The 12430-nt window shown below is 47.7% G+C and overlaps 4 protein-coding genes across 4 annotated transcripts; 1 reads left to right on the forward strand and 3 right to left on the reverse strand.

The window, feature by feature from the left end:
• Positions 1-1984: 1984 nt before the first annotated feature.
• Positions 1985-2593, reverse strand: N7519_005532 (uncharacterized protein; the record flags this gene model as incomplete). Its single annotated transcript, XM_057292308.1, has 1 exon — positions 1985-2593. One exon carries the CDS (start codon positions 2591-2593, stop codon positions 1985-1987), a length of 609 nt encoding a protein of 202 aa, XP_057147119.1.
• A 5353-nt stretch (positions 2594-7946) lies between these two features.
• N7519_005533 (uncharacterized protein) lies at positions 7947-8750 on the reverse strand (the record flags this gene model as incomplete). The annotated part of the gene is made up of 1 exon (XM_057292309.1): positions 7947-8750. The coding sequence occupies one exon, from the start codon at positions 8748-8750 to the stop codon at positions 7947-7949; it is 804 nt and encodes a 267-aa protein (XP_057147120.1).
• Positions 8751-9455: 705 nt separating this feature from the next.
• On the reverse strand, positions 9456-11561 carry N7519_005534 (ubiquitin-specific protease UBP1; the record flags this gene model as incomplete). The annotated part of the gene is made up of 2 exons (XM_057292310.1): positions 9456-11084; positions 11136-11561. 2 exons carry the CDS (start codon positions 11559-11561, stop codon positions 9456-9458), a joined length of 2055 nt encoding a protein of 684 aa, XP_057147121.1.
• A 229-nt stretch (positions 11562-11790) lies between these two features.
• On the forward strand, positions 11791-12426 carry N7519_005535 (Alb1 domain-containing protein; the record flags this gene model as incomplete). The annotated part of the gene is made up of 3 exons (XM_057292311.1): positions 11791-11806; positions 11866-12155; positions 12211-12426. 3 exons carry the CDS (start codon positions 11791-11793, stop codon positions 12424-12426), a joined length of 522 nt encoding a protein of 173 aa, XP_057147122.1.
• Positions 12427-12430: the final 4 nt, after the last annotated feature.

Here is a 12430-nt window from a genome sequence, read left to right on the forward strand (position 1 = left end):
TCGCTCTAAACCAATATAGTTTGATGCCGGGAATCCAACGTTGGATAACTATCAGATGACATTGAAGATGGAAGTCCCAATAGGCATGCGAATCATCTGTTAATTGGAATGTGATTCTAATCACATCTCCCGGTGTTATATGGAGTTGGTAACAGCCAGGAGAGTTGGCGCATGTGCTCGATCAAATCTACGGAATGTGATGTCCAGACTACTTGATATTTCGCCACTGCTGGTGCAACACATCCACGACAAATAGCGCAAATGCAGCAGAGAGAACCAACGGTGGCAACAAGAAATGGTAACGTTAATGGCGAGGCGGCTATTTTCGGGCAATGAGGCTTTCTCTAGAACGCCAACTATACTACAGAACTTATACTTGTGATAGACAAGGAGTGTAGCGGTAAAATCCAACATCCATGGATGCACGGAGTATACCTGCGCGATTTCAGCGTCCATAGTACCAACTCCGGGCGTCCACGGGGTACATTCCGTATTCAAACCCAGCCGACTAATCCCGCCCAGAAGTTGGAAAACAAGATCGGGATGGTTGGGATCGGGCAATGTTGGGAAGACCCCAGATCTGACCAAAACAGCCTAACAACAACCCCAGCCGCAAAATTCACGATATTCTCCGATGCTCTCTAATCCAACATTAATGTACATGTACAGCCCCAGATGAACAGTCCCATGATTATCAATCACCTCAAGGTTTCCAAGGTTTCGCCCCAACATCGATTACTAAGACCCCAATCTCACTGTTGCACTGTTGCATTCCAGCAATAACGACCGCAGGGCCTCGTGTCATACACAGCCAGCAATAAGCTGTTACAGCCTCACTGTTTCTGGGTTCCGGGCTCTACACTGGCCGAGGTGAGGCGGTTACGCAAGCGGGGAACACGAGGCAGGCAGGGCTGACGATCGGCTGTTGGGTTATTCTATTTCGAGGGGTGTGCATTTCGGGCAATAGGTTACATCTACATCAACGTGGCAGGGACTTTTCTGGGTACGAAGAAATTGGATGTATAGTTGGATTTAGGGATGGATAAGATTACTGCTTTCGGTTCTATTCTACGATTTGGAAGGATATTCTTGTTTCAGGATTTGGTCAATGTGCTTAGTTCAGGCTACCTAATGTACTGAAGAACGGCTATTGACAAATGTGATATGGCACGTGGCGCAATATTCCGATACCAGATCACAAAGACCTGGAGCGCTGTTGGAAATTGCAAAATATCACAAAGCCTCGATGAAAAACAAAGTGGGGGTATACAAAACGTGGGGGGGGTATCTGAACAAGGCGCTGGGAATAGCAGATTCGTTAAAAGCAGAAAAAAGAAATCAAAAGAAAAGAAACAAGAAACAAGAAACACCGGGTCCTCATGGATGCAAGCCCGAGGGTAGGCTAAAAAAGGTCAAATGATGATCAAAGGCGCTGCATTCCATGCAAGAACAGGATCCTCGTGGGAGGGGGGGGAATAATGGATTCGCTGAAAAGGAAAAAAACAAAAAAACAAATGTGAAAGTTGGAAAATGAGTCAGAGCCGAATGAACCAGCGGTGTGTTCAAGAGGTAAGGTGACAGTGACAGTCCAGGGATTTCTTGAAGCGCCGACAGCGAGAAATTAGGTAAGCGCGGGGGTCGCGGGCCCTGGGTGGGCATCAGGTGGTTCCATGGCCCAGATGGATCCCGATGTCGGCCCGTGCGAGTGTCCATTCACCAGTAAGCTGAGACGAAGATCATTGCATGTTGTGTTGCTTGGAGATCGGGGCTCCTGTAACTTTGCAGTTTGGCATAAGGCGACCTCGCGGGTATCACGGTTGAAGGGGAAAATAAAATCGAGATTAGGCACTCGGTGTGGGTCTCTGCACATATCGGGGAGATGCGGGGTGAAATTAAAAGATAAGGCGAGGTAATGACATGATTGTGAAGAGAATGTGGCGTTATTCGGAGAGCGCCTGCGCTGCACCGGGAATTGCCGGTGAGCTTATTGACTGAGCACCTTAGATGCCGAGTGAGCACGTCGTTTGGGAGTTGGCACGACTCGGCGCTTCTTGCGCTTTGATGTCTCGCGCTCTGCCACAATGCTCTGCTTTGCTGTGCGGAGGGCTTGGGTCGCTCGCGCGTGGGCTTCAACCTTGGCGAGGAAGTTGGCTCGGTCTTCTTGTTCGGCGATAGCGCGCATGCGCTGAAGTTGTTGTTCCATAGTCACGGAGCAGATGGTACCGGCGTCTTGGTTGATGGCTTCCTCTACTGCTTGCTCAGCGGCTGAGTTCTCTGGCATCCACAAGAGATCGTCGTCAGAGAGGAAAGCGCTGGCACATGAGTCGGAGGAGTCGTTGCTTGAAAGGGAAGGGCGGTTGGGCCAGGAGGGGAAGGCATATGCTGCTCCCATCTCACTAGAGAAAGACGACTTGCGTGGGTTGATGTCGAGGAGCGAGTCGCTGGGAGTTGGTGGAGGGGCGAAAGGACTTGACATGGACGAAGAGGCGCTGCCACTCCAGGCAAAGGTGGGTTGTGCTGGATCCGTGCTGGCGATAGGAGCTGCCGCCTTGGGGAGCGACATCTCTTGGAGACGTGACTGAATAGGAATCATAGTGGCGGATATGTTGAGTATGTTGAGTATGTTGTAGATGTTGAGGGTTGGTAGTACCAGGGCCCAGTAGGTGAGAGAGAGACAACAGTGTGAAGGTGTAAGTTGTAAGGCGAAGTGAAGAATGAAGAGTCGAGGAGAGTTGTTTATCAATGATCGGTGGGAAGGGCGCACGCAAATAGATATCAAAGATCAAAGCCGGGGAAAGACTTCTAGACTTCCCGACACCCTTGCAGTCGAGAAAATGAAATTTCCCAAAAAGGAAAAGTAATAAAGAAATAAATCCAAAATGGGGAAAGTAAAAATAAAAAAAAAAAAAGGATAAAAGAATAAAACAAATAAAAAATAAATCTGAACAATCAGGCGGAAGGAGGCTTCCGCAAACAAAGGGCTGTCGATCAACCTTGGAAGAACGGATCAACCCAAACAGAAAATAAAATATAAAATAAAATAAAATCCAAAAAGGGATTTTATTTTATTATTATTTTCACAATTTCCAGATGTATCGGATTTCTGGCTTTCTGGCTTTCTAACACACGGGGAAAGATCGGATCCCCGGTTAAGCGCTGGCTTTTCTTGCCTCCGACTCTGACAAGTCTGACACAGATACTTGTCCAATGTATATTGTATATTGTGTACAAAGTACAACTCAAGCTCGAGAGAATCTGATATCAGCAAATACTGAATGTCGATTCCCCCTTACGGCAGGAGATCGAGATTTCCCCGAAAGGGCTGCCCAACAATCTTTCAAGATCTGGTCTGATCTCAAAATCGGATTGTTTGGAGTATTTCCCAGTTCCGATGACAATTCTCCAATGATCATGCCTCGGATTCACCGCTTCGTTCGGGGAAGAGGGAAAAAAAAAGAGAAGTCGCGGAAGCTGCAGGCCTAACTGGAATTTGCAGCCCTAATCGCATGTACCCAAACAGAATCTTTGAACGCCTAAACGCTTGGAGGAATCAGGTTCGTTGGCATTTGGCGGTCACAATGCAACACGTCAACACCGTTGATAGTCGAAGGTACAGAAAAGTTGAAGAGAAATCTACACCCACGGGAGAACGAACTATCCTCTTTCTTTTAAACTCCGTACGGAGTTGGGTAGAAGGGAGTTTCCCCGTGTCTCCACACCCGGGCCAAGTCTAAAGTCCGTGGAGGATTCGAATTTCCAATCTAGAAGCCTTTAGCGGAGTCCAATCTAAATGAAAAAGGAACGGCCAAAGGATTGGGAACGGGTTTCCGTTGCCTCGGAACTTCTCCCTGATTGCCCCGGGGCTCTAACGGATAAATGCAGTTCCTCGGCAATTATCAATTTGCCGTCAAATACTCCGTACTGCCTACCGTTCTCCTCCGGGGTACGGGGTAGACTTCAAAGTTCTAAACCAGGATGTAATCAGTTTCCCTTATCGAATTATTCCCGGGAGGAAAAGACCGTCTGATTTTCGCACGAATCACAGGCCACTCCGCAATCCCACCGAGGCTCTTTTCTTTGTCAGAATATCAATAAATCAATAAATACTCCAAGGTTGAGTCTAGATCGACAAGTCCAGACCACTCAAAACAAAGACATTTCCCATCTATCTGATTTTCGAGATTCCCCGGAATGTCATGCCCCTTTCCGTTCAATCTGTCAATAATTATATCTTTATGATCATAAATTTATGATGCAGATGACTTGCTTTATGCAAGCCTAGACGGGGAAGAATGTGACGGTCTTCCCCGGTCTAAGTGGATCAATCCGTGATCCTGGGTGTCCCGACGACCAATTTGCACTTCCCGTTCGGGCGCATGATCGCCATCTCCATCATACTCGTCATATCCAAGTACAATATATACTCCCCATTGACCGCAAGAGTACTTTGGCAAATCTACATATCTAATTCCCCGACGAATGTGAAATGCAAATACCCCACGCCTCCTACGTCCAACTCCATAATTGATGCTTCCGCGTCACGGCCCGCCGGGGAACCTGAGAAAACCTTGGAAAGGGGTCAAGCGGGGGCTTCAACGACTGACCCAGAAAATCAAATTCAGATCGACGTGACAGCTCCTCGGTACAGCCCCCGGCTACTCCCTATTCCAGTCGCGATGAAATCACATTGCACATAGTTCACACGACATGTGAGAAGCTCACTGGATGAGGAGCGGGCCGCGGTTCACGATCCGGCGCGCGTCGCGTTCAGATCTTTGCCCCTTTCCAGGCTCTCGGTGCTTCAATAGATTTTCAATGCATGCCCTGTTACCTGTCTCCTGGGTTTCATGGTGGAGACAGCTAGTTCGACGTCGGGGGACTGGGGTGCTAGAGCTCCGGTATTGATTTGATTCAACGGGATCACGTTAATCTCCCGGAGAATACTCGGTATGTTGGGTACAAAAGTTCTGTTTCAGAGAACGAAAGTGAGAACTCGGTCTATCAATTTTACCTCGGTTACGTTCGACTCCATGCAGCTTTGCGAGACTCAGCTTAGGTTAAAGACCAAATCATACAATGTAGATTTGCATACACATATTTGTGTACTGGTTATTGGACTGGATTCAAGTACGAAGTCAATGCAGGGTTGAAAGGAGCTTGATTTGCATATTGGATTGAGTGGCCAGCTCTAGCCCCTTTGTAAAATAGTGCATTGGAGCTCAGATCCACACTGACCCCTTCCAGTCCTTCCCGGGTTTCCCTGCAGATTATACTCTGCACCTCATATGCAATCCACATGCAGTTCACATGCAAGATCTCTGAACTAAAATTGCAAGGACACAGACGGTCGGGTCTGCTCTTGCATACACATATTGTAATAGAATAGCACTGAAGAAAAGAGGTTGAATATTGAATCCACACTGTCTAGAAGGTACAACATATTTTAATCTCCTGATTCACTACTCTGTATATCAACTCGGACCGAGGCCTAGCCTCTATCAACATGAATAAAAGTTAATGTGATAGAATCAAGTTCCGACACCTTGACTCACCGACTGAATAGCCACAATTCCATTTCGAGGTACTTTTTTTTTGGTCACGTTTGCCACAGCTGCACGAATTCCAGGGTTGATAGGAGATGCAGCTCATCCAGGTTGATGCCGCGGGCACTAAAGATAAGATATATTTGGACCATGGAAAATACATCCACCCATGGGGTCCCAACCACATTCCGCTGGAGATTTTGAACAATGTGAGATAGCACATTCTGAAAGTACGAAGTACATACCAACTTACTCCGTACACGGTCCTTTTTGCAGTGTGAGTAACCCAAGATCCTTCCGGGACACTATCCGCGGTCTCGGCTGCATCGATCGACAAGGGTGTGATGCCAGTGAGGTTGACGGTGTACCCGAGACGTGTCCATGAGGCTTGCTTAAGTGTCAACTTTCATCATCTCCCAGAGCAATGAACGCCTCCTTATCCATCACAGGGAACTGTGCTTGCATGAATAAGATCCGCACGGATAGCACAGTCGTAAGCTCATAATCTAGACCAACGCCAACATTGTGACGGTGGCGAGATGAGACAGCCCATCTCTGAGACCGCTAGAGCAGCTATCGCCATTGGCTACAAAGCAAAGCTATCGTCTCTTCTGCTGACTCCAATCAAATATCTCCTCTGAGTCAGGAGTTACATAGTACCTAATTCACAGCCTGTAGACACATACACAGCCTGTAGGCCAAGGGTATCTACCTTGACCGATATTTGCGACCGGGTAATATACGATCGCCACGGTCGCTTTCCCGTACGGACACGCTTTAGGAAATTCCCAAGACGGAACACAAACATCAGAAACAAGCCAGGCGGGTTGTCTCCGTCCCATGAATGGAAATCTTCATCCACCCTCCCTTTTCGAGAACGTTTCGACACACCGAAATGCAACACCTGCACATGTGCAAAGCCGAAGGGGAACTGCGGTAGGCCGTGAACCCGCGTTAGAATTGTAGATGCGTCTTTGCAATTCTTCGAGTTGCCTACTTAGGCCTAGCTAGCAATCGCTTTGTCCTGTCGAGCCGTTGTTCCTGTACAATGCCGGGCATGGATGCTTCGGGCGCATCGACGTTTCAATCTGCGCTGGGTACTGACATCCGCGCTCTGCGCGCCTACATGCTACGGTGAATTTCGACAGCGTGTAAAAAGCAATATCCTGGTCGTACAGGCTGGCAACATCGTATGCCCGACCGAGTGAGGATGGACAATATCCGAACAGGGTCGTTGAGAGTGTTCTCCCGTCGTGACCCTGGTCGCGCTAAAGTGACATGGGTTTGCCTGGTTATTCCCGATGCACGGGTCGGATAGGTGGACTGGCGGTGAATTGTGTTTCCTTCCTATTTGGCTCTTTGGAACATGCACCTAAACTTTGGGCAGTTGTAGATGTTTGCAAGATAGGGGGTTGGGACTTCTGTTGGGATTTGCGAGGTTGTTTGACTTGGTTTGAAGGAGTACCCCGTGTCTAGCTACCCTCTCCAGTGTCCTCTTCTGTGTCGACGGAGCTCTACTATACTTGTCTGTGGCCAATTTGTGCTATCGAATGAAGACCGATATCATTTCATGCATCGTCTGAACTGCCAGGGCTTTGATTGTCCCGACCCCTACCCTATAATTTTAGGTCATATTAACACTTGTAGCCTTGAATTCTCAGAAAACAGCTAACAAGAAATTTGAAGCGTTTAACTATTTCTTGAACGATGGAAGTGGATCAGAAGACAGTTACCCTAAGGTAAGTTCAGATATATATATCGCCTTTTCCTTAAGCTAGCGATCAAGGTAAAAATATTATAAAATACCGGATATGGCCTTGGCTTGGAAAATGATGCCAACCTAATATTTAGTTGACATAGTGTATGCAACTAAGTACTTGAATCTGATAAAGTTGCATACGTTACCATTTCCCAAGGTTGTCGTCAATGTCTATATCTCTGTCGGATCCAGGTGACTATAGGCCAAGCGGTTTATCTCGAGGCAAAGCTTGTTCGCCAAGGCTAAGTTAATCAACAGCGAATCCTCACTGCTGTATGTGTATGTGGTTTCTTTCTTCTTCTTACATCTAAATTGTTGAGGGTGAGGCACTTGGCCGATGTTGAAACCAATGCAATGATTGAAGGTGTTTCACTCGAATCTCTCTGATAGAGTTAAAATACACACCAGTTCGCGCAGAGCTTCAAGTATGGCTATTCTAGATAGACAAAGAAAACGAAGACATAGAACCCGAATCTGAAGCCTCAGATGAGTCACTCATCGTTGGAACAAGAGGAGTAGCAGAACAGGGTCTAAGGATCCATCGCCGATCAGCACCAACCCCTTTGATAGGAATCCAAGAGTGATTTATATGCTTCCTTCCAACCTCTACCTGGCATTCCCCAAACGCTTTCTCCAGTCGACGATCAAGCTTGCTCTCCTTGTGGACTCGATCCTCGCCCTGGAAAAGCAACTGTCTCTCGTTCGGATACAATTACCACCCCACAATCGAAATCATTCAAATACATTGATGCCACCTCCAACCGGAGACTATCCCAGTCTATATTTTCCGGAATCCATTCCTGGACTGGCCGTAAAGTACTTGGTTCGTAGACCCATTTGGGTGTCCAGCATTCGAAGTTCAAGGGCATTCGGATACGGGATCGTCCACTCCAGAGTATCCATTTGTTGCGGGTTGGAATTAGCGTGCTGCCTCCTTGGAGGAGGGTCAAAATGTCACCCATCCGCAGGAAGTTGTTTGGGCTGGTAGATAATTTGGTGAATTCGGAGTCTGATCTTTTGATGATTTCAAGGACTCCGATTGATGATGTTGGTGGTTGTTGAAGTAGCATTCTTTTCCAACTGGCGTCTTTTCGTAGGTAAAACTTGAGCTTGCGACGCTCAGGTTCCCGCAGCGGAAATCTGCTTACGTCGGTAAATCTTGACTCTGAGGTCTGTTGTTGCTTCAGGAAGAATTGAGCCCAAAGGATATCTTCTAGGAGCGGGTTGCGAAGGCGTTGTGAGGGATCGGAGATCTCGAACTTGGAGGGTTTGAAGAAGAGGGACTCTTGGAGTCTGACTGATGTTCTGATCATGGTGTTCCAAACTCGAGACACGCGTTGAGCAGATGTTAATAGAGTCCTCGTATCTGTATGTAGAAGAATGTTCTCAAGTAGCTCATTGATGAGGAAGATGTCGTGCGGTTGTTGTAAGGGTTTGTTGATAGACATTATTGAAGATGATGTAGAATTGGAATACTTCTGCGAATTAGAATAGGAACGACCAGCTTTATCAAGTATTGGGGACGATATCATACCCTATGACGATCAGATAGAAAATGAGGACCCCGGGGGACCTTCGGATCTATACTCGCAACTCCAGCAGCCAACGTCTGAGAACAGTCTTGGAAGCAGATTCTGCTTACGTTCGGAATTGCTAATTTGCTAGTAGAACTCGCTGTAAAAAGAGCAATGTAGTTTTTTTCGCGAGCAAAAGGACATGTAGTTGTATGCTGTGGCCCCAAGGTACTTACTTAATGAGGTGATTCCGGACCGTGGCCTTTCCCAAGGTGCTCATGTCTAAATGCGGGGATCTTATCCGGCGCTATCGGTGTCGACTGGGGTCTAACTCGTATATGTATATAAGATTACATAAAGGGTTGTTAGGAGAAGCAATCTATGATGAAATGAGCCTATGGAATTAGAATCAAGCCGGATTCAATCGACATGTATTGTTTCAATAAGTCAATTCTCGCGTTGGGGACCCCATAATAGTACATAATTTACACAAAATACTCCCAAACACCGTGGAGCTCAAATAAACGCCAAATGGAACGTATCGGGTATCATGATGATGCGGTAGCCGACCATAGGGCACGGCTATGCGAGGCAAAGACAAAAAGAAAAAGAAAAAGAAAACAGACGAAGAAGAGGTGATCATGCAACGACGGTAGAGGGTGAGTCCAGTTCAGCATTCTGTTCAGCATCGGTGTCAATCACATTTGAGGTCTTCAAAGGCTGGTCGGCAGGAAGCATGTCGTCCATCGGCAACGAGATACTGGTCTCACGGGAAGTGGCAGATTCGAAGTCGGTGACAGTAGACGGAGTGGAGATGTCTTTTGGCATGGCCGAGTTGCCCATTGATTCCTCACTCTCGAACTGACAAGATTCTGCATATTTATCGCATAGATCATGTTCTGGAGTTGCAGATCGAGTCGAACACGGTGAGACAGAATCATCTACAGCTTCGTAAAACAGCATGAAAGCACCTCCTTGGGTCATCACATGACCTTCACTAACCATCTGCACGTCATCGTCGCTGAGGCGCCACCACCGCTCGGGCTTGTCCTTATCACCCTCGGCTTGAAGGATTTCGTCTGGTGCGGGAGCTGTGAATTCCGATGTCGGATACTTGCGATAGCAGATATAGTGTCCATTCTCATGCCGGCCGTAATGGGTGATGATTGCGCGTAATTGATAATGTCTGCTAGGGACTTGAATTGATTCACCAGGTTGCGGAAGCATGGACCGAGAGGGATTTGTCTCCCAATGCTCAGAGTTGTCGCCACATTTGCTGAGAGGCTGGGTGCCAAGACACCAATTGTTCAAATCAATCATTTGAGGAAACGTGACTGTCGCGAGATTCTTCTCCAACGTCCCAGTGTACTCGTCGAAAACACTGCGGTTGATATGGATAGCGAGACAGCGAGGAGCCCGCGCAATGACGGCTTGTCTAGATTTCGTGGTGGAGATTCTGTTCTTTGAGTTGATATGGCATTTGTTTGCCAATGTGTTTTCGCTGAAATCATTGCCGTCCAAAGCTGTCTTGACAGCCTCTAACCGCGAGTGGGCTGACAGTTTCACAGCATCCAGTGGTTGAGGCTCATCGGAGCTCTCTGGCCGACTCTCGTCCGCTTCAAATCCACTGATCAAGTTGATAAGCTGCTCCTGTCGATGCAACAGCGTGCACTTAGCGCATTCCACGCCTTCAATAGGCTCAAGTGCCATGTATTGGTCCAAACATTCGCGGACATCATACGAAGATCTTTTGCCTAGAGGAACAGTGAGGCAATTGAAAGGTATCAGCGAGAGCCCTTCAGTCCATCCGCATTCCATGCAGCCAACTCGTTGAGCGAGCAGGCCTTCGAGAGGATTGCAAGATGAAACCCTATCAAGATAAAGCTTATCTGTCGATGGGAGCGATTCGGGTTCCCAAGGCGCCACCGGGTCGTCACAGTCGCTGTCTCGAAATATGTTCTCATCGGGCCCTGCAATCTTCAATCCAATATTCAAAGTCTCTCCGCGTGAGCACCGCTCGGCTTCAAGGTCAATTTGACTAAGCAATTTGGAAAAATATTCTTGCGCATCTTGCTGTTGCCAGCTACTCATAGACTTGAAAGGTCCAGAGATCCACAGCTTGGTTCCACTTTTGGAGGCGCTATTCAGACGGTCGATGAGGTCTAGTAGTGCCCTATGCGTCGAGACGGAAGCTTTCCCGAGAGGTTGTCCACGTTGTGCCCCAGAAACTCGGCGAGATATTTCAAAGAAGCCAATCCCTGTATGATGCTGTTCTGAAAACACGAGTTATTCCAGTTTCCTAGCCCTGGGGGGGGCGACATCCTTGGTGTCTCCCAGCAGCGCATTTCCGAAGATAGAGAGTGATTTTGACCTGGAGAAGAAGGGGAAGTAGACGTTATTGTCCAAGCCAAGAATACGTTTCATAGCGTCACTTTTATCTTGCAAGGGCAAAGGCGACGAAGCTAGCGTCTCTGGGTCGGAGGTCGATATGTGAGGGTCCAAAGCGATAACGATTCGAGAGGGCGTAAAATAGACAATGAGATCCCAAGGAAGCTGGAATAGCGATACGGGAACGAGTCCGAGGTAACCGAGAAGGATAGGAATCGAAATGAGAGCAATAAGGATGTATGCTAGCGGTTGATTGTTTTGTAAAGTCGTGAGGGCGATTTCATAATGACTGTTGCGGCTTGCGTACTGATCGTGGCGGTTGAAAAAAGTCTCAGAGCGCCCGTCGCGGGTGTTCATTGTCAATAAAGCCAGACGGAATATCTGTGGCAAGAGTAATATGCCAGCATCAACAGTAGCATGGATCGATAGAGAACGTGGGAGTGTCAAGACGCGCAGAACAGGTCATGAAAGTACATCTATGTTTGCGCGGAAAAGGTGCACTTTTGGTCGTCTTCGTCTGCCGTAAACTTTTTTTATCGATAGCGATTTCACCCCACGAGATTGACAATTCTTCAAAACAACAACCATGGCTAAGAGCAAAGGTGAGTGTTGACTACAAATCTCATATACATTGATATTTGAGTATCTAATATTTGAACAGTCTCGCAGCGTTCCCGCGCAGCACGGAGGGCAGCGTCCCCAAGTCTCGACCTTGACAAGTCGGTGACTTCGCTTCCCCGAGCGGAATCTCCTACCACAACAAGGCCTTCAGTTCTGGCTGACCGGGCCACTTCCGGTATCCAGAAAAAGCAGAAGAAAAATGACAAGATTTCAAGGGCTCAGCGGTTACGGCAACAAAGGGGAATGGACCGAGCCGAGGCCGTGATGGATCAATTGGAAATCAAGAAGGCTAAAAGTCTGGCTCGCGGCAAGACCGTCAACTCCCGAAGAGTATGAAAACAGATGGTCGTTTTGTTCTGGAGTATATGTGCTCACATTGAATTAGGCTGACTGGGAAGACACCAACCGCAAAACTCTGACATTCACCGCTCTTCAACAAGATGACGACGAGGAGGGTGACGAGGATGACGATGCGATGGCCGAAGATTCTGCACCTGCCAAGATTGCTGTCGCGAATAATGTCTTCCAAATTGCAACCGAAGACGTCAATCCCGCAACTGACGACTCTGCGGCAGTCGATGAAGCCGACGAGATCACCTGAACAA

This window comes from Penicillium mononematosum, assembly GCF_028829835.1.
Source record: "Penicillium mononematosum strain IBT 11891 chromosome Unknown utg000003l:1.0-8172316.0:1.0-8177699.0, whole genome shotgun sequence".
Lineage (NCBI taxonomy): Eukaryota > Fungi > Ascomycota > Eurotiomycetes > Eurotiales > Aspergillaceae > Penicillium > Penicillium mononematosum.